We start from the raw sequence: 22,320 nt of genomic DNA, 5'->3' as shown, positions 1-22,320 counted from the left end.
TTAGAATTCAAGGCACACTTAACCAGCATGGCTACCATAGCATTCTGCAGCGATATGCCATCCCATCTGGTTTGCGCTTAGTGGGACTATAATTAGTTTTTCAACAGGACAATGACCCAACACATCTCCAGGCTGAGTAAGGACTACTGAGTAAGGACTATATTACAAAGAAGGAGAGTGATGGAGTGCTGCATCAGATGATCTGGCCTCCACAATCACCCGACATCAACCCATTTGAGATGGTTTGGGATGAGTTGGACCACAGAGTGAAGGAAAAGCAGCCAAAAAGTGCTCAGCATATGTGGGAACTCCTTCAAGACTGTTGGAAAAGCATTCCAGGTGAAGCTGGTTGAGAGTATGCCAAGAGTGTGCAAAGTTGTCATTAAGGGAAAGGGTGGCAACTTTGAAGAATATCAAATATAAAATGTATTTTCGATTTGTTTAACACGTTTTTGGTTACTACATGATTCCATGTGTGTTATTTCATAGCTTCACTATTATTTTATAATGTAGAAAATAGTCAAAATAAAGAAAAGCCCTTGAATGAGTAGGTGTGTCCAAACTTTGGACTGGCAGTGTGTAGTTCACAGATTTCAACAGCAAGTTTTTCAGTTTGGAGCGATATTTTCCAAAATGCAAACATTCATAAAAAATAGTATCAAACCACTTTACGGTATGTTGATATAATGGATAAAATATGAACGTTTAAAAATGTCTTTATTTATTAAAATGAAAATAAAGTAATTGCATACACCTTCAAGGGATGAAAACTATGATGACGCTGATGATGATAATGACGCATCACTTTTAGTTCCAAGGTTTAAATAGACAGAAAACCATTCGGGCTATGACACACGGTGCTCATGTCTGTTGCTATATTGTCTATTTCAACTATCTCTGTCTGTCCATTCAAGCACCCTGCAGTCAGATATGTTACCAATAGTTTTTCCTTCATCAATGGAGCTATCATCGTCATATGTTGGCCCTTGTCGGAGACTTGGAGTGCTTGTACACAACAACCTATAACAATATGATCTCTTTAAGTGTTCCTGTTCTCCATGATATGTAGGTAACAGAACAGAGAATGGACCGGAGAGTGCTACTGAGGTAACCTGTACTTGGATGTCACATCACAGGGAATCCTTTAGCACTGATCCTAGATCTGTATTTAGCCAACTTATTTGACTAGGAGTGACTGGGTGTTGAGGAGTTGGCTAAAGCACACACAGATCTGGGATCAGGTCTTAGTGGAACCAGGTTGCCTTTAGGGTGTTTTCAGGTGTCCATCTAGCAGAGGAACAAAGCCACCCCAAGTGTGCCCTCTTTTCTCTTACACGTAGATCCCTTCTGGGTTTAGGCCAGATGTCAGCGGACTGTGCAGGACCCGAAGGTGACCAGGCATCGGGTGAAAGGAGACGGGACGCTTCAGGGAACCAGACAGAGGAACCAAGTCTGAGAGAAAGGGAGAGAGAGAGTGAGCATAGCTTTGTTACTGAGAGAGGCTGCCAGGCAGACCTGGCTCTCAAGAAGAGACAGGCTATGCGTCCACTGCCCACAAAATGAGCGGAAACGGAGCTGCACTTCCTAACCTCCTGCCAAATGTACGACGATATAAGATACACATACAGTGGGGCAAAAAAGTATTTAGTCAGCCACCAATTGTGCAAGTTCTCCCACTTAAAAATATGAGAGAGGCCTGTAATTTTCATCATAGGTACACTTCAACTATGACAGACAAAATGAGAAGGAAAAAAATCCAGAAAATCACATTGTAGGATTTTTTATGAATTTATTTGCAAATTACAGTGGAAAATGAGTATTTGGTCACCTACAAACAAGCAAGATTTCTGGCTCTCACAGACCTGTAACTTCTTCTTTAAGAGGCTCCTCTGTCCTCCACTCATTACCTGTATTAATGGCACCTGTTTGAACTTGTTATCAGTATAAAAGACACCTGTCCACAACCTCAAACAGTCACACTCCAAACTCCACTATGGCCAAGACCAAAGAGCTGTCAAAGGACACCAGAAACAAAATTGTAGACTTGCACCAGGCTGGGAAGACTGAATCTGCAATAGGTAAGCAGCTTGGTTTGAAGAAATCAACTGTGGGAGCAATTATTAGGAAATCGAAGACATACAAGACCACTGATAATCTCCCTCTATCTGGCGATCCACGCAAGATCTCACCCCGTGGGGTTAAAATGATCACAAGAACGGTGAGTAAAAATCCCAGAACCACACGGGGGGACCTAGTGAATGACCTGCAGAGAGCTGGGACCAAAGTAACAAACGCCTACCATCAGTAACACACTACGCCACCAGGGACTCAAATCCTGCAGTGCCAGACGTGTCCCCCTGCTTAAGCCAGTACATGTCCAGGCCCGTCTGAAGTTTGCTAGAGAGCATTTGGATGATCCAGAAGAAGATTGGGAGAATGTCATATGGTCAGATGAAACCTAAATATAACTTTGTGGTAAAAACCCAACTCGTTGTGTTTGGCGGACAAAGAATGCTGAGTTGCATCCAAAGAACACCCTACCTACTGTGAAGCATGGGGGTGGAAACATCATGCTTTGGGGCTGTTCTTCTGCAAAGGGACCAGGATGACTGATCCGTGTAAAGGAAAGAATGAATGGGGCCATGTATCATGAGATTTTGAGTGAAAACCTCCTTCCATCAGCAAGGGCATTGAAGATGAAACGTGGCTGGGTCTTTCAGAGCGCTAAGAACCTTGGCGTGATCCTGGACAACACCCTGTCGTTCTCAACTAACATGAAGGCGGTGGCCCGTTCCTGTAGGTTCATGCTCTACAACATCCGCAGAGTACGACCCTGCCTCACACAGGAAGCGGCGCAGGTCCTAATCCAGGCACTTGTCATCTCCCGTCTGGATTATTGCAACTCGCTGTTGGCTGGGCTCCCTGCCTGTGCCATTAAACCCCTACAACTCATCCAGAACGCCGCAGCCCGTCTAGTGTTCAACCTTCCCAAGTTCTCTCACGTCACCCCGCTCCTCCGCTCTCTCCACTGGCTTCCAGTTGAAGCTCGCATCCGCTACAAGACCATGGTGCTTGCCTACGGAGCTGTGAGGGGAACGGCACCTCAGTACCTCCAGGCTCTGATCAGGCCCTACACCCAAATAAGGGCACTGCGTTCATCCACCTCTGGCCTGCTCGCCTCCCTACCACTGAGGAAGTACAGTTCCCGCTCAGCCCAGTCAAAACTGTTCGCTGCTCTGGCTCCCCAATGGTGGAACAAACTCCCTCACGACGCCAGGACAGCGGAGTCAATCACCACCTTCCGGAGACACCTGAAACCCCACCTCTTTAAGGAATACCTAGGATAGGATAAAGTAATCCTTCTCACCCCCTCCCCCCTTAAAATATTTAGATGCACTATTGTAAAGTGGCTGTTCCACTGGATGTCATAAGGTGAATGCACCAATTTGTAAGTCGCTCTGGATAAGAGCGTCTGCTAAATAACTTAAATGTTAAATGTTTCAGCATGACAATGATCCCAAACACACCGCCCGGGCAACGAAGGAGTGGCTTCGTAAGAAGCATTTCAAGGTCCTGGAGTGGCCTAGCCAGTCTCCAGATCTCAACCCCATAGAAAATCTTTGGAGGGAGTTGAAAGTCCGTGTTGCCCAGCAACAGCCCCAAAACATTACTGCTCTCGAGGAGATCTGCATGGAGGAAGGGGCCAAAATACCAGCAACAGTGTGTGAAAACCTTGTGAAGACGTACAGAAAACGTTTGACCTCTGTCATTGCCAACAAAGGGTATATAACAAAGTATTGAGATAAACTTTTGTTATTGAACAAATACTTATTTTCCACCATAATTTGCAAATAAATTCATTAAAAATCATACAATGTGATTTTCTGAATTTTTTTTTCTCATTTTGTCTGCCATAGTTGAAGTGTACCTATGATGTAAATTACAGGCCTCTCTCATCTTTTTAAGTGGGAGAACTTGCACAATTGGTGGCTGACTAAATACTTTTTTTGCCCCACTGTATTTCCCTCAGATTACAGGGACCCAAAAAGGATTTGAAAACAAATATTGATAAGCTTCTGATTCTGTTAGGTGAGATACATGAACAATTGTGTAATTTAGCAGATGCTCTTATCCAGAGCGACCTACAGGAGCAAATCGGGTTAAGTGCCTTCCTACAGGGCACATAGACAGATGTTTCACCTAGTTGGTTTGTGGCTTTGAACAAGCAACCTTTCAGTTATTGGCCCAACGCTCATAACCTCTAGGCTAACTGCCGCACCATAAATATACATAAATACAACCGATTGTAATCCTCGCAGCAAAAATTGTGACCTGTTGCAATAAGAAAAGGACAACCAGTGGAGCAGAAACACAAGTAAATGGAACCTATGTTTATCTTATTATTTATTGTCCCCTGCCATTTGTACTTCAATTATTCGCACATTGTAACAACACTGTTGTAGTTCATATTAATATAACATGTCAAATGTCTTTCTCTTTTGAAACTTGTGCGTGTTTAATGTTAACTATTCATTTGTTATTGTTTATTTCACTTACTTTGGCAATGTAAACATATGTTTCCCATGCCAATAAAGCCCCTTTGAAGTGAATTGAGAGAGAGGAGGAAGAAAGAAAGAGATAGAGAAGGGAAAGAGAGAAGGGGGAGGGAGAGAGGGAGGGAGGGAGACCATGCAGTGTGTGCATTTGTTTCCGCCCCCTCAAGTGGCACTTATGGTTTCCATGCCAACGGCTGCCTAGATACGGATGCCTGCATGCCCGGCATCACACACTCCGCCAGCTCAGCTCTCCCTCCCCCTCCCTCCCTCCCTCCCTCCCCCTCCCTCCCTCCCTCCCTCCCTCCCTCCCTCCCTCCCTCCCTCCCTCCCTCCCTCCCTCCCTCCCTCCCTCCCTCCATCATCACATTTTGTTTTACATTTAAAATGTAAGTGTTTTAGCAGACGCTCTTATCCAGAGCGACTTACAGTGGTGAGTGCATACATTTATCATATTTGTTCGTACTTCTCCCCCATGGGATCATATCCCTCCATCACTATCTCCCTCCATCACTCTTTCCATCCCATGCTCAGCAGTTTCTGTGCTGATGGACTCAGTGGACTGTAGTCTTGCCTACCAAGAGGCTGGTCTGGCAGAGAGAACAGAGTTAGACAGAGAGCTAAGAACACTGTGAACACTGAGGCTTGTCAAAAGGCTATGGGAGCATACACAAACTATTCTAGTCACCAGGTGCTTCCTTAGAAGTTAGAAGTTCAGTCTCTTTATATAAAACTTGAATTTTAAAAAGAGTTCGGAGATGTAGGATAGTGCCCAAGTGTTCCATGTTAGAGACTGTAAAAATATTTGTTTTATACACTAAACCAGACCTTCTAAACATATCCTCTATATCAACTTACGTAACAGTACACCTTTAAATCCCACCTCACCCACCAAGTTTTTCCAGATCACTTTTCCAAATGTTTTTTTTGATAACTGTGTATGACCATGTGCTTAGCATTACCTCATGTAAAGGGGTTGCTCTTGAGAGAGAGATAGAGGGAGAGACAGAGAGATACAAATAGAGAGAGACAGAGAGAAGGAGACAGAAAGAGAGAGGGAAAGAGAGAGAGGATAAGTTACTACAATTGCTTTAAAAAAGGACACCCTCAAATCCACTTTTCAGATTTGAATGCATGTTCCTCTATGCGTTACTAGATCTGACCACACGGTGTCAGCGTTGAGCCGTGCAGGAAGCCAGCCATAACAGTTAACTTAATGGCCAAACATAGGGCTCTTGCTGATTGAACACACATGTCCTGCTAGGTTATTAGAAGGACATGAACATTAAACTCATTACTTGACATAATGGAAAACCATTAGCATGAAGTCTAATATAAATACAAGAGCAACCTCTTTACATGAGGTAATGCTAAGCACATGGTCATGCAGTTATAAAAAAACATTTGGAAAAGTAATCTGGAAAAACTTGGTGGGTGAGGTGGGATTTAAAGGTGTACTGTTACGTAAGTTGATATAGAGGATATTTTAACAGGGTCTGGTTTGGTGCATAAAAAAAATATTTTTACAGTCTTTAACATGGAACACTTGGGCACTATCCTACACTTCCAAAACCCATTTAAAATTCAAGATTGATATAAAGAGACTGAACTCCTAAGGTATTCAAAGGTTCTCCAAGAGCACCTGGTGATTAGAATAGCTTGTTTGTGTATGCTCCCATAGCCTTTTGACAAGCCTCAGTGTTCACAGTGTTCTTAGCTCTCTGTCTAACTCTGTTCTCTCTGCCAGACCAGCCTCTTGGTAGGCAAGACTACAGTCCACTGAGTCCATCAGCACAGAAACTGCTGAGCATGGGATGGAGAGAGTGATGGAGGGAGATAGTGATGGAGGGATATGATGACGGAGGGATATGATGATGGAGGGAGAGAGGGAGAGCTGAGCTGGCGGAGTGTGTGATGCTAGGCATGCCAGCAGCCGTATCTAGGCAGCCGTTGGCATGGAAACCATAAGTGCCACTTGAGGGGGTGGAACAAATGCACACACTGCATGGTCCCCCCCCCCCCTCTCCGTAGCTGAGTCATCCTATCTCAGCAGGCACACACTGCATGGTCCCCCCCCCTTCCTCTCCGTAGCTGAGTCATCCTGTCTCAGCAGGCACACAGTGAAAGAGAACTGCCTAAGTGGGACTGATTGAGTGACCTGGCAAACAGAGCAGTGGAAGAGCAGAATGGTGTTCTTTCATGAAAAGAAGATGGCGTGACAGCAACGTGATAACATTTGAAGTTTTTTTATTTTATGCACAAATCTGTGCTCTTGTGCTGCACGAAAATGTCGCCCGACAAGTTACACGGCACGTGAATGCACCTTCTGCACAGTGCTTAGAGATGCAGCCAGTGTCATGAAGTTGTCAATCATGCCTCTTTATTCAGTGTGGACAAGTTTGTTAGGCGTTATGTTTAATTAATCAGAAATAAATCACATAATATATGATTTTGCCCTTTCAATGAATAAGCAATACTCAGCAATATGATGTGACCACGAGCAGTAGTCAGAACAAAAGTTCAAAAATCGCAGAAGCCTCCCGGGTGACGCAGCGGTCTAAGGCACTGCATCGCAGTGCTGCGGCGCCACTACAGCCTTGGGTTCGATCCCAGGCTGTGTCATATCCAGCTGTGACCGGGAGTCCCATAGGGCGGCGCACAATTGGCCCAGTGCCGTCAGGGTTAGGGGAGGGTTTGGCCAGTAGGGCTTTCCTTGGCTCATTGCGCTCTAGCGACTCCTTGTGGCAGGCCGCGTGCCTGTAGGCTGACTCAGTTGAACAGTGTTTACGTTGACACATTAGTGCAGCGGGCTTCCAGGTTAAGCGAGTGGGTGTTAGGAAGCTTGGCGGGTCATGTGTTTGGAGGACGCGTGACTCAACCTTCGCCTTTCCCAAGCCCGTTGCAGCGATGAGACATGACTGTAATTATGATATTGGGGATAGGGAGGATGCACCCACAGAGGATCTATGAATCTAGCTCATTTGACGTAAATTACCTGTGCCCTGTCCGGTGTGAGTACTCTCCTCCTCTTCCTCACTGGGCTCGGCTGGCAGCACGGTGACCTTGGTGCCAGTCTGCTGGATAAACTGCTGCAGGTTGACCTGTCTCAGCTCCTTGGTCAGCTGCTCCAGCTCATGCTGCATGTCCTGAAGGGGAGATACAGATTGATCAACGATATAAATCTATATTTTTGCCATCTGTATTTACTCTACTGTATAATCTGCCTGCAGCTAAACTGACTGGCCCTTTGTTCCTGGGGCCTCATTTACCAAACATGCAAAAACTCTCACTAAATTCTGCCGTATGTGGAGATTCTAGGATCTGCATGCAACATATTCGCATGTTTTCATTGATAAATCAGACGTATTATATTTATGCGCTCGTGAAGGAGCGTTACAACCCTGCCTAGAAATAGTCCTCCATTCACCTTTCATAGTAACAAAAACGCCCTATTTTGCTGTATGGTTTAGAGATCCTGTGTGGCTCAGTTGGTAGAGCATAGTGCTTGCAATGCCAGGGTTGTGGGTTTGATTCCCACGGGGGACCAGTATGAAAGTTTAAGTTTTCACTACTGGATAAGAGTGTCTGCTAAATGACTGTAATACAAACCAACTTTTTAGGGCACTTAAGAGCATTGGGCCAGTAACTGTAAGGTCGAATCCCTGAGCCGACTAGGTGAAAAAATATGTTTGTGCCCTTGAGAAAGGTGCTTAACCTTAATTGCACCTATAAGTCGCTCTGGATAAGAGTGTCTGCTAAATGATTTAAATGTACAAATTTGATGTAACTGGGCCATGACCGTTTCTAAAAGAAATGGCAAATTTGCTCACATTTGTATTTACAGTAGGTGTGGGCAGAATGGTTCAATCTCACTAACCAGGTTTCCATCCAACGTTTTAATGCAAGATTAAAAAATGTCATGACAGGCCTGAGGAAACAGCAAATTTGTCGGTAAACTTTCCAAATGTAGACAAAACAAAATACGCTAGACAAGCTGGGATCGGTTTGTGTCTGTAAAATGTATTTTGTGAGAAATGGTGATGGAAATAACTATCATATCGGAGTAAACTTGGAGTCACGCAATGACAAGTCTGTGTGGTCCTCCCCCTATGATTTGGGAAAGCATGCAGTTTGTTAGACTACAGATTAAATAAATGATGATGAACTTCACAGGGTGTTGAAAGTGAAAGCTGATTAACTTGATGCTCCTTTCCAATAAATATCTATGGTCTTAATCTGGTGACATGATAATCGATGTTTGGTTGTCATTTGACAAATAAAAACAGTATTTTGTCCATAATAATCTAGTCATGTAGGCTATTCCAGCACTGTATACGCCAGCTGTTGGCTAAGGCGCATTATCCAATACCAGTGTGGACACATTTGATATATAACGCACATGTTTTGTGACAAAACCATCAGTAGAGTTGAAACCCATTTAACTTGTATTTTTTTATCCGGTTCATGGAAATTTAACTGCAAAAGTTGTTTTTATATGCAGTAGCTCATCACGCACAGAATTTTATCAGCAACAAGTACATTTAAAGGAAATACATCTCTGGTGGGACAATGTTTTTATGAGGATTTTATTTATTTATTTATTTTAGAATATTAACCTAGCTATTAAAAAAAAAATGCATGCTGCCTATAGCGAGTGCCAAACATTGGTCATACATTCTACAAGTTGTCACGACTTCCGCCGAAGTCGGCTCCTCTCCTTGTTCGGGCGACGATCGACGTCACAGGCTTTCTAGCCATCGCCGCTCCCGTTTTTCATATTTCCATTTGTTTTGTCCTGTTCCTTACACACCTGGTGGGTATTGTTATGCACCAAACGTTTGTTTATGTTCCATGTTTTGGGAACGATTTATGTCTTATGTGCTTTCGTTTGGACCGGAATAAAAAGTGAGCCTGTTAACTCCACTCTGCTCTCCTGCACCTGACTTCACCTCCAGTACACACCCTTAACATTGTATATTCGAACAATTTAAAGTAAATGCTACAGCCCAAATATTTGATCTCCTGCCCTGGGATAGGCTCTGACATTAGGTTATGATGTTGAGCTCCTATCGCACAGCAATACTGTACCTAACCATACTGTAAAATAATTTAAATAGGCTACCGGTCTATTTACTTTTGAGCATGCTTGGCTATTGAATGAGTGATGGATAAATGGTAGAACGTCTATATCTTCTGCTGTAAAACGTGAAACACAAGAAAGGTAAGCCTGAATACTGTTTATTTATGCCTTAGACTAATGTTTTCATGCCTGTCTTGGTAAGCCAGGCTTTATATGTGTTTGATTCTAAGTGAGCTACTGTATTCGTACCTGCTATGATTTCATGTTTTTATCCCTGCCTTGGTAGGCCAGGTTTATGCTTGCTGAATCAAGTTATTTTTTGGCAGCTGCTCTTGACGATTAGATTTAAAAAAAAATCATAATTTGATTTAAATAAACTTTGCGGTTAAGTTGATTTAAAACAAATCCCAGGCTTTGATTGCCCTGCAGTGGCTTTGCTTCTGGGATGCTTCTGGTAGGTACTGTATACTGTATATGTAGAAGCACTATATGTGTTTCTACATGCATTTTGTCATGTGTATGCTCATGCATCATCGTGTGTGTATGTTAATACATGTGTCTGACCTGCAGTCTCTTGCCACTCAGGCCGAGGGACCTGTCCACGGCTCTGCAGCTGCTCTCCAGCTGGACAGACTGTCTGTCCTGGGCCTTGAGCTCCGTGCGGGCTCTGAGTACCTGCGCCTTGGCCTCCACCTCGCTCACCCTTTGAGTCTCCTGTCTCTCCCTCTGCAGACGCTCCTCCTCCAGACCGGCCTCTACACCCTGACACACAGACAGGTTTGAGTTTTAGACCAATAGGAGTAGGAGATGGTTAGGGGAACATATGCTTCCCAGCACCCTAGCTACATCATCGGTTTTTGGTCCTGGGGCCCCCCTTGGGTGTACATTTAGTTTTTTTTGCCCTAGCACTACACAGCTGACTCAAATAACCAACTCATCATCAACCTTTGATTATTTGCATCAACTGTGTCGTGGTAGGGCAAAAAACATAACCTGGGTGGGGCCCCAGGACCGAGTAAGGGATACCCTGATTTAGATGGAAGTGCATAGAAAGGCACAGCAAGAAATTCAGAGAGAGGATATGCATTATCTGTCTTTCAAATGATGATGCAAGGTGCCTGCACACTTTTAATGTTATTTGATTATAACAATTTATAAAACTGATTGGATGAACAGCGTTCCAAGCCGTGCTGTATTGGCTGTCACAGAGACACACCTAAGTTCCATCTGAATCACTGCGCCTCCATAAAGAATATCATGTCTGAGTCATCTCTTTATTTATTTATCCCAACTTGCACATTATTTGCCCTTGCTTCCAGCCTAGCATTTAGTTTGGTACAGCGGGCGTTAATATAAGCTTCGCTGTCTGTTTGACCTCGGAAACAATGTTTCACTTTTTAATTTCCTTCTCTGTAGTATAATAAATAGAGTGAATGGTGCACAGACGAACTTTTTCTGAGCCAGTTGAAATCACGCATCAATAGAAAATAAGCTGAAAGTTGGCTAGCTAGCTAGCATGTGACCAGAATGTTAACTATCGAGCAGGCATAGCAGCCATTTTGTTTAGAACAGACAGACAACCAGTTATTTTGCATAGCTAGTAACTTATTTTGGTCTGTAGCAACAAACAACCAGATAACCAGATGGTGGAAGAATAAAATTGTATGAATTGACTTATCAACATAACATTTTAATGAAAATATGTAATTCCTTGTTATTTTAAATATGTCACGCCGAAAAACAACATTTACCTGTGACTGTATTCATAATACATCACTGCCTCCTGTGCCTTATTGCTTAATTATACTATGCCGGAATTGTTAAATACTAATTTCTGATTTCCTTGAAGAGCATTCTAGAGTGTGCATTATTTCGCTATAAAACACGACAATAACCAACTGCTATCAATAGTCGAATTGAGAACATTATTGGCATTGTTGAATTCGATTTTTATAGCTAGCTAATATTTAGGAGGACTGATGGTTTGCTTAGCTAGCAAATCTGTTTGGCTATCCAGTAAACTTTCTAGCAACTTGTGGATGTTCAACACATTTGTACAGGTAAATTAACTCAGTAATGTGTTAAATTATAGCCGTGGTGTAAGCGGGATAATCAACTTGGTGCTGTATGTGTTCTCTGGAATATAATGGCACTCTGCAAAAGGTTAGTGCCACTCCGCTATGCTTCGTGGCCACGGCCGGCCCGCTCAGTAGGCATGATAAGGTGGCGGCAAATTGACAAGGGCGGCATGTTCTGAGCAAAACTGACAAAGACGGAACTCCAACAATACATAAAACCTCACACAATTCTGCCCAAAAACAATGACAACTTCTTTCAACCAGTGGCATATGGGTTTTTTAGGTGAACACTGATACCGCCCTTTGATAAGCAGTGACCACCTTGTCAAAGGCAGGGGGCGAAATTATTTTACTTGTCCATTCCCAGCGCGCCTCTCCATGGTGCTGTTGGAGAGACGCATCTCTGCAGCGCTCCACCAACGTTCAAGCAGCAGATATAGGATATGGTAGAAAGACTATGTGGCCTTTTCTGTAGCCTACAGGCTGGAGATAAAATGGATGTAATGAGATGGCGCTCAATAAAAATAAATAAAAAACGTCAACGTAAAATGCATAATATCTAATGGACAAACACAACTTTAGTCCAGGAGTTCCACCACATTTTCATGATCAGTGGTTTCAAGTTTGTGTCCGTCAATTTTTGATAATCTTATCATAGTGACAAAGAAAATACTTTTTTCCAGAAAATATGCAGAAAATACTGCATTTCCTGCTGTGTAAATACATTGCAAGTAGGCTAGCGATAACTGGGTATCTGATATTCAGAGCTTAAATAGCCAAATTGATTAGTCACAGGAATCAGGACTAATAAAGCCAATGCCTGTTTTACAAACGGTGGGCCTACCACATTGATGGACATTCATAACATTCTATTGCGGTCTGACATTTTAGGCTACGCCCCAGTAATCAGGAACCGACGTCTTTTGGACGTCTTGTTATGGTCCTGTCCGAACGTTTGGTGTTTTACAACCGGTAGGCTTCCCACATAGAGAGATGGGCATACCTAAAATTCAATTTCAGGCAACACTGTAGGCTACACCTCAGTAAGCACGGACTGATGCCTTTTGGACATCTTTTTTTTGGTGCAGTTCCAGACCTGCATAGTCCGGTCCAGACCAATCATAGATAATAATAATATAATAATAATAATAGATGTCTACTGTTTGGTTTAGATTTTGCCTGGTCTGGACCATCTTTGATTTGGCCCAAACCTAGACGTCTAGAAATTACTTATTTTCAACTTTCATTCAGAACAGAAAAAACCTTGATATCCTTGTCCAGAAAATACATGTTTTTTTACAGTCCGGAAAAGATGCCTTTTCAACATCCTGGAATATATGTATTTTAAACATATGGAAAATACCTTTCCACCTTTCATTCAGAAATTAAATCTAACAATTTCAACGTCTGGAAAATACGTCTTTTAAACGACATTTTGCTCACTGGGACTATTCTAGTTTTGCGGGGGCAACATTTTTTGGTCTCCAAGGACTGGCCCTGGTCGTGGCACACACCTTTCACATCATGCATTATTTTCCTTGAGAGCACATAGCCCCTTACACAATATACAACAGAAATCGTAACATTTAGGGGCCCTATAATAGTGTCCTTGCCATTTGATCATACCGTATCTAATTAATGCCCATGGGTCATAAATCCGAAGTGTGTCCCACCCACCTGTACCAGAGCCATCCTGTCCCCCAGCTCGACCTGAGCACACTGAAGACGCCCTCTCAGCTCCTCAAGCCTGTCCTCCAGCTGCCTCTCACTCTCCAGCTCAATCTGCAGCTCGCTGGCCCAGAAATCCTCTTCCTCCATCTCCACCTCATTCTTCCTCAGTCGTCTCTCCAGCCTCACTATCTCCTCCATCAGCCCCCCTGCTCCTCTAGCCTCCTCTCCCCTTCGTCCCCCCCAGGTCTGCAGTTCAGCCTCGTAGGCCTCTAGCCTCTTCTCCAGCACGGCCAGAGTCTCTCTCTGGAGCCCCACCAGTCTGACCAGGTCCTCCATGCGGCAGGCCCACATGCCGGGGGACACTGCTCCTCCTGGGGCTACCGCTGTGGCTGCCGCTGCTGCATGGTGGTGGTGGTTCTGGTTACCACCATTCCCCTGGAATAGGAGACGTCGTTTGGCCTCGAACTCTCTCACCTCCCCCACCCGACCTCCACTCAGGATGTCCCGGAGGCCCCGGGGCCCGCCGGTGAAGGTGAGGGACTTGCGGCGCGGCTCGCGGCGATGGAGGGCGTGCTCACTGGGATGGCGGAGCTTGGCGAGCGGGGGGAGGCTCTGCCGGTGTGGGCCGCGTTCCGGACCCCGGAGCAAGGGACCCTCGGAGGGGGGCCGTTCGGTCAGGGAGGGGCCCGTGCGGTGCAGGATCAGCTGGACGTCACCGGCATACTGGCCCCAGGTGTTGAGGGATGCCACTGGGCTCTCGTGGGGGGCCAGGTGGCGCTCTGTGTCCCGCCATTTCTCCACCAGTGTATAGCGCCCAGTTCGGCCTGGGAAAAACAGATAGGACAAGTTCAGTTATGTCAGCTTTTGTGTATGTTTTAGTGTATGCTTTGTGCATAGTTTTCTGTATGTGTATGTCTTCTCAGCCTATATACTTTGACAAACTAACTAACAAATCAGTTGATATGAATAATAGCTCTCTTTGTAATCATATTTTACGAGAATCAATAGGATAAGTATCAGTGCATCGTCAGCTATTAAAAAGCGAAAAGCGAATGTATAAGAGCCTTGAATAATTTAACATCTATCTATTAACATAGTTTAATAACCCTGTTAGTTTATTTTAGGTAATATGATATTTGCTTTAGTGAAAATTTTAATTTAGTGGGACATTTAATTTTTTATTTCCAATTTTCACACAAGAAACAAGGTCAAAGAGACTGAGGCAAACCCCTTGAAGTACACAGTCTCTTTCCAGTGCTGGCCCCAACTAGAGATAAACCCTAAAAACCTAACATTAATCTTGTCATTAGACATTTGTACTGTGTATAGGAATTTCTATATGGAAAGTAGCAGGAGGGAGGAGAGGGGGCTTCGTCAGTGCTTTTGCTTCCCCCTGCCTGCGAGAGATGGAGAGATGACTCAGACTTTCCCTCTCGCCTGCCCCACGCTTAATGGGAAGTGATGTCAATACAGTCTGCTCCATTCCTCTCCTCTCACTGAGAGAGAGGGGGATGGAGGGATGGATGGAGGGGGTTTCTGACTAAGACCCTCTCTATCTCTCACTACAGCACCAGATTGAGGTGTAGGCTGGAGGAGAGGAACAAATATTAGTTTTCAGCAGTAAGCCGAATTGTAAGACAGCTCCTGATTCAAATTGGAGTTTAATTAACCACCATTTCTTATACAAGCGGCGCAATACATTACAACAGAGAATCAGTATATCCTCTTCACTGTCACTATACTTGAGTACTACTATGTAACACTGGGCCATATTGGTACGCAGTCAATCAACTATGGCTTGGTGACAGACAGTAGCCTACCTTACCAAAGTCTCACAGGTAAATACTGTAGGTTAGGTTACATGGAATTTCAATGTGTTGCATCTGTAATACATTTCCTATCTGACGTTCATTATGTATAGAGTTGTTTAAGATGATTTACTCATGTACATGTTTCATGATGAGTCATCCAATCGTGTGTGATGCAGTTGGTCAAAGTGGATCATTGTGTCAAGCCCCGGTGTCATTTATTTTATATATGATGCATGGAGCCACTGAAGAATTGTTTTAGTAAAGTCAGTATTTTCTTCTGTTCAAAACTAATCAGAACTGTAGCATTGACTAATTTACATCATCTCATGTTTTACAATGATGTATATTATGCATGTAGATCATTTTGACAGCTATTGGTTTCATGTTACTTGTTCCAAGTTAGTGGTTCTGTAGCTCAGTTGGTAGAGCATGGCGCTTGTAACGCCAGGGTAGTGGGTTCGATTCCCGGGACCACCCATACATAGAATGTATGCACACATGACTGTAAGTCGCTTTGGATAAAAGCGTCTGCTAAATGGCATATTATTATTATTATTATAGGTACATTATACTATCCTTCTATTATTCAATATCATCCATAACGAAGGGGAATGCACTTGCAGAAAACAACGTATAGGCCTACATTCATAAATGCTAATATTTTAAACATTAGTAGCCAACACACATAAAACAAACATCCTAAAGCCTTTGTAAAAGGGATTTTCCAGAAGTTTTGAATAATTTCAGCCAGTAGTTTTGAAATTAGAGCTCACAAACCAAAGCAGGTCTCTGAAAATTGTGCACAATTGTGTACAACCTCACATAATTCTTCTCGAGACTCTGTAGCATGTGCCCGAAGACTGTAAAAAAAAAGACTGTGGTGTACATCCCACAACCTCATTGGATTATACTGGACCGACCTGACCCCGCCTTCCACTTTAACTATGCAACCTCATTGGACATCATTCCACCTGCCAATCAACCTTGTCCATCACGTTTGGTTGTTGCAGGCCAGTTCCCAAATTCCAGTAGTTGCGTGGATTGTCTCATCAGACTAGTATGGAAAATGAGCAAGCAAATGTGAAAATTTAATTTCATACAATGGAAAAGTTGCATCAAATGTCCTACTCCTTGAATGTCGTGAATGGATTATATTATATTTGCATACGTGATGAATGATGATCGCTGGCAGTTCAACTGCAGTGTTGTATTATTACCCCATATCATGGAATACCTATGTAAATGTTTATAAGGATAAAAGGTGGAATTATTTCATTTGGATGGATGGTTGGTTGGCGCAAGATAAAGTTATGGCAAATATTTAATTGTCTAAAAAGTGGGTGAAAGTTTGCTTCAGTATGTATTTCTTGAGTGCATCAATATGTGTGTTCTGCTGTGATTGGCGAACGGGACAAATGAATGGACGGACGCCTGGTAAAAACCTTATAGCCTATTGTGCACTATATTCCAAAATTCACCAGTGACACCATTTAGAAGCTAAAGGTTGTCAGCACAGTGTTTCTGATCGGCAGGGCCGTGCACAGACCTAAAGAAGGGCACCTGCTCCTGCTCTCAAAAAACACACACAAAAAAATATCTGTTGACTTAAAATTCTTACATTCATAGCTAATTATCTAATGTGCCTGTAGCCAAATTTCAACATATATTGTTTAGCATTTATTTTCTGTCAAATCACACTCATCCCTGCAAGTTTACAGCCTACAGCTCAAAGAGAAGGCAAAGAGGGGTGGGCTATCAGCTGATCATAGTGGATGTATATGATGTAAATCAGCTAGTTAGTTTGCTAGATAGTTAGCTATGTTGAAACAATCTAACTAGTCTTTACCTGTGATTGGAGTTTCTTCTGCTGCTTACAACTGCCTCATAGGCCTACTAACAAACCAACAAACAGTCAAATTGAAGCATTCCCCATGAGATGACACATGCAATTTAAAAGGTTTACCTTTTGGCACCAGTAGAAGGACCTGAGACTAACTTTTTTCATCACCGTCCCAGAATCGTCCCGAATTGTAATTTCAAACATACCAAATTAAAGATGAACCGTCCCAACTAAATAAATCTATTTTGTACATAAATGTAAATAAATATATTTCAACCGAGGTGATATGTGTAATGGCTACAGCAAGAAAACATCATAAAAAATGTATATATTTCATCTCTGTCACATGTGTTCCTGCTAATTGCATTTTGGAATGTTCGCGCTTACAGACTGACTACACCGCTCGCATCGCATGTTGCAAAAATACATTCAGAAATCTATATTATTCAATAATTGCACCCACACTGTGTCTGCGTTTTAGCATCTGCGTTGCCAAGGGCTAAAATAGAAGTCAGTTCTATTTCTGACGCAGATCGCACTGCAAGTCCTGCCTCTTCCATCTCCTCATTGGTTTATAGAAGCAGGTATCCAGGTGCCATTTCCTCATTGGTTATACCCATGTGGGTGACTGAAAGATGAACGAGGTCGGTGGCGGTAATGCACCTCATTTCTGAAAGTTGCCAATCGCAATATAGAGTCCAGAGAAGAAAAAGCCTGGAGGGATGAGAGATGACTAGAAACGATTCGGTTCACCGTTTTATGTGCGGAATAATTGTCTGAGTAGAGGACCTTGTGCATTTCAGGTAAAATAACAACTCAATGTTTACATCCCAGGACAATCTAAAAAGGACAAATTAGCTAGCAAGTGCAAGTTAGCTAGCTAAATTACCATAAATGTTTAATGCTTTTTGACCTGTCCCCAAATTAATGTAATTGGTTCAGAGTTTGTTTTGATATTTTAACCTGCGTGTTGTGATCGCGTTTGATGTGGGGGGACAAAATACATTTATGCACGATGGCCCACGTGCGCAGCCGGTTTGGGTTCCGTGTTAGCCTACTGCCGTGTGCACATTGCTGCTCTTATAATGTGAAGAAATAATAGTTTATCAACATTTTAAGGTAAGCCTTCTGATCTGGTTCAATCAGCCTCATTGCTTTAAAAAAAATTAAATGATGTACAGTGATTTAGGATCTATCATCCCAGAACTGCTCCAGAGTCTGTTTTAAACCATACAAGACATATGCTTTATCGTCCCGGTATGCCCTTAATTCATTGCCCTGGCCTGTAGCCACTGCCTGCAGGACAAGTGCAGTCAGTGTGCCCTCGAGTGGGGGAAGAGGAGTGGGATTCAAAACTCTTATTTTCAATGACGGCCTAGGAACGGTGGCTTAACTGCCTCGTTCAGGGGCAGAAAGACTTATTTTCACCTTGTCAGCTCGGGGGATCCAATCTTGCAACCTTACAGTTAACTTGTCCAACGCAATAACGACCTGTCTGTCTCTCGTTGCACTCCAGACTGCCTGTTACGCGAATGCAGTAAGCCAAGGTAAGTTGCTAGCTAGCATTAAACATATCTTATAAAAAACAATCAATCATAATCACTAGTTAACTACACATGGTTGATGATATTACTAGATATTATCTAGCGTGTCCTGCGTTGCATATAATCTGACTGAGCATACAAGTATCTAAGTATCTAACTGAGCGGTGGTAGGCAGAAGCAGGCGCGTAAACAATCATTCAAACAGCACTTTCATGCATTTGCCAGCAGCTCTTCGTTGTGCGTCAAGCATTGCGCTGTTTATGACTTCAAGCCTATCAACTCCCGAGATGAGGCTGGTGTAACCGAAGTGAAATGGCTAGCTAGTTAGCGCGCGCTAATAACGTTTCAAATGTCACTCGCTCTGAGCCTTCTAGTAGTTGTTCCTCTTGCTCTGCATGGGTAACGCTTCTTCGATGGTGGCTGTTGTTGTTGTGTTGCTGGTTCGAGCCCAGGGAGGATCGAGGAGAGGGATGGAAACTATACTGTTACACTAGCAATACTAAAGTGCCTATTTCTTATAGGCACTTTAGTATTGCCAGTGTAACAGTATAGTTGGGGATAGTCAAAGGTTAATGAAATACAAATGGTATAGAGGGAAATAGTCCTATAATTCCTATAATAACTACAACCTAAAACTTCTTACCTGGGAATATTGAAGACTCATGTTAAAAGGAACCACCAGCTTTCATATGTTCTCATGTTCTGAGCAAGGAACTCAAATGTTAGCTTTCTTACATAGCACATATTGCACTTTTACTTTCCAACACTTTGTTTTTGCATTATTTAAACCAAATTAAACATGTTTCATTATTTACTAGAGGCTAAATTGATTTTATTGATGTATTATATTAAGTTAAAATAAGTGTTCATTCAGTATTGTTGTAATTGTTATTATTACAAATAAAAAATATGCACAAAAAAAAACATCGGACGATTAATCGGTATCGGCTTTTTTTGGTCCTCCAATAATCGGTATCGGTATTGAAAAATCATAATCGGTCGACATCTACTCTAAATACACCTCTGCTGTTTTCATCCATGATCTCAGCGATCACTGCCTCATTGCCTGCATCCGTAATGGGTCAGCAGTCAAACGACCTCCACTCATCACTGTCAAACGCTCCCTGAAACATTTCAGCGAGCAGGCCTTTCTATTCGACCTGGAAGGATATTGACCTCATCCCGTCAGTAGAGGATGCCTGGTTATTTTTTTTAAATGCCTCCCTCACCAACTTAAATAAGCATGCCCCATTCAAGACATTTAGAACAGGAACAGATATAGCCCTTGGTTCTCTCCAGACCTGACTGCCCTTAACCAACACAAAAACATCATATGGCGTTCTGCATTAGCATCGAACAGCCCCTGTGATATGCAACTTTTCAGGGATGCTAGAAACCAATATAGACAGTTAGAAAAGCCAAGGCTAGCTTTTCAGGCAGATATTTGCTTCCTGCAACACAAACTCAAAAATGTTCTGGGACACTATAAAGTCCATGGAGAATAAGAACACCTCCTCCCAGCTGCCCACTGCACTGAGGATAGGAAACTCTGTCACCACCTATACATCCACTATAATTGAGAATTTCAATAAGCATTTTTCTACGGCTGGCCATGCTTTCCACCTGGCTACACCTACCCCGGTCAACAGCACTGCACCCTCCACAGCAACTCGCGCAAGCCTTCCCCATTTTTCCTTCTCCCAAATCCAGTCAGCTGATGTTCTGAAAGAGCTGCAAAATCTGGACCCCTACAAATCAGCCGGGCTAGACAATCTGGACCCTTTCTTTCTAAAATTATCTGCCGAAATTGTTGCAACCCCTATTACTAGCCTGTTCAACCTCTCTTTCGTGTCGTCTGAGATTCCCACAGATGGGAAAGCAGCTGCAGTCATCCCCCTCTTCAAAGGGGGGGACACTCTTGACACAAACTGCTACAAACCTATATCTATCCTACCCTGCCTTTCTAAGGTCTTCGAAAGCCAAGTCAACAAACAGATTACCGACCATTTCGAATCCCACTGCACCTTCTCCGTTATGCAATCTGGTTTCAGAGCTGGTCATGGGTGCACCTCAGCCACACTCAAGGTCCTAAACGATATCTTAACCACCATCGATAAGAAACAATACTGTGCAGCCGTATTCATAGACCTGGCCAAGGCTTTCGACTCTGACAATCACCACATCCTCATCGGCAGACTCGATATCCTTGGTTTCTCAAATGATTGCCTCGCCTGGTTCACCAACTACTTCTCTGATAGAGTTCAGTGTGTCAAATCGGAGGGCCTGTTGTCCTGGCCTCTGGCAGTCTCTATGGGGGTGCCACAGGGTTCAATTATTGGCCCGACTCTCTTCTCTGTATACATCAATGAGTTTGCTCTTGCTGCTAGTGAGTCTTTGATCCACCTCTACGCAGACGACACCATTCTGTATACTTCTGGCCCTTCTTTGGACACTGTGTTAACAACCCTCCAGACGAGCTTCAATGCCATACAACTCTCCTTCTGTGGCCTCCAACTGCTCTTAAATACAAGTAAAACTAAACTTCAACAAATCGCTGCCTGCACCTACCCGCCCATCCGAAATCACTACTCTGGACGGTTCTGACTTAGAATATGTGGACAACTACAAATACCTAGGTGTCTGGTTAGACTGTAAACTCTCCTTCCAGACTCACCTCAAACATCTCCAATCCAAAGTTAAATCTAGAATTGGCTTCCTATTTCGCTACAAATCATCCTTCACTCATGCTGCCAAAATTAACCTTGTAAAACTGACCATCCTACCGATCCTCGACTTTGGCGATGTTATTTACAAAAGAAAAAAAGAAAAAATACAAACATTTGTGTGGCTAAAATTACATTTTTAGCTCACAACCTTTTCTGAATGTATTGAAAGAGAGAAATGCAACTACTACCGAGGTCGAAAAGATCTAACTTCTACTTTTGGATGCTCTCTAAATTCTGACGCATGAATTTGATCGATTTATTCAGTGTATTGTCACTGTTATCACAATAACTAATAGTAAGTGCAAGCAGCCACTAATCCCACTTGCTTCAGAGCACGCATTCCCTACATGACAGGAACGAGCACGTAGATCTGACGCACTAAATGGTGGCAGGTTAGAATGTAAGGATTCTGTGCCCCTTTCCACTGACTGTAGATCATTTATTATGCATGTTTGAGCCGTACAATGACACGTCAATTGCAAAATAGGAGGTTTAAAAAAATAATGAGGTTGTTTTCAATCCTATGGAATATGTCTTTAAGAGGCATAGTTCAGAGGTCACTCACCTATGGCTTGAGCAAGAGCAATGACCACTTCCTGGCAGGTGGTTGCCTCTGTGACCCCACAAACAACCCTCTGGACCCCATCGACCCAGACCTTGAGCTCCATGATGGGTCAGGTGAGTCAGGTCAGGTGCTGCGAGGGGGCCGGCTGCGATGGGTTGGCCCCGTCATTCCTGGAAGCTCCAGCAGTGCAGGGTGGCTCCAGCTGCAGCACCTCTGGCCACAAACTCCCTAAGGAGGAAGAGCACAGAACAAAGGACCTGGTCAGGAAGCAGCACATTTAAGAGGACAACGTAGTTTAACTCTTTTCCCAGAACTGCACAAAACTGGTCAAAACTGGACCAAATAATGCAATTTCAACCAGTTTTCACCCCACTGGGATGGATCTTTTAAATTGTGTAAACCTATTTCTTCACTAGAGGTAGAAGTTGTTGTCAGTGTAGTCTGTGACGAGA

At 43.3% G+C, this 22,320-nt stretch overlaps 1 protein-coding gene across 2 annotated transcripts in view; it reads right to left on the bottom strand.

Annotated features, from left to right (window-relative positions):
• Positions 1–450: 450 nt before the first annotated feature.
• The window catches only part of LOC123992833 (ras association domain-containing protein 8), a 37,944-nt gene continuing 16,074 nt past the window's right edge, over positions 451–22,320 (bottom strand). Inside the window, exons 2-6 of one of the 2 annotated variants that reach the window (XM_046294389.1) lie at positions 21,869–22,096; positions 13,389–14,206; positions 10,198–10,395; positions 7,549–7,699; positions 451–1,452 (exon numbers count right to left, since the gene is read on the bottom strand). In XM_046294389.1, coding sequence (XP_046150345.1) covers positions 1,331–1,452; positions 7,549–7,699; positions 10,198–10,395; positions 13,389–14,206; positions 21,869–21,971 — 1,392 coding nt within the window. In that variant the 5' untranslated portion in view covers positions 21,972–22,096 and the 3' untranslated portion in view covers positions 451–1,330. The remainder of the gene's footprint in view (positions 1,453–7,548; positions 7,700–10,197; positions 10,396–13,388; positions 14,207–21,868; positions 22,097–22,320) is intronic. The other variant, XM_046294399.1, reaches the window with a different exon arrangement.

This window comes from Oncorhynchus gorbuscha, linkage group LG02 (assembly GCF_021184085.1).
Source record: "Oncorhynchus gorbuscha isolate QuinsamMale2020 ecotype Even-year linkage group LG02, OgorEven_v1.0, whole genome shotgun sequence".
Taxonomy (NCBI): domain Eukaryota; kingdom Metazoa; phylum Chordata; class Actinopteri; order Salmoniformes; family Salmonidae; genus Oncorhynchus; species Oncorhynchus gorbuscha.
Note: the sequence above shows the minus strand (reverse complement) of the source record. Positions and strands in the feature narration are given on the sequence as shown.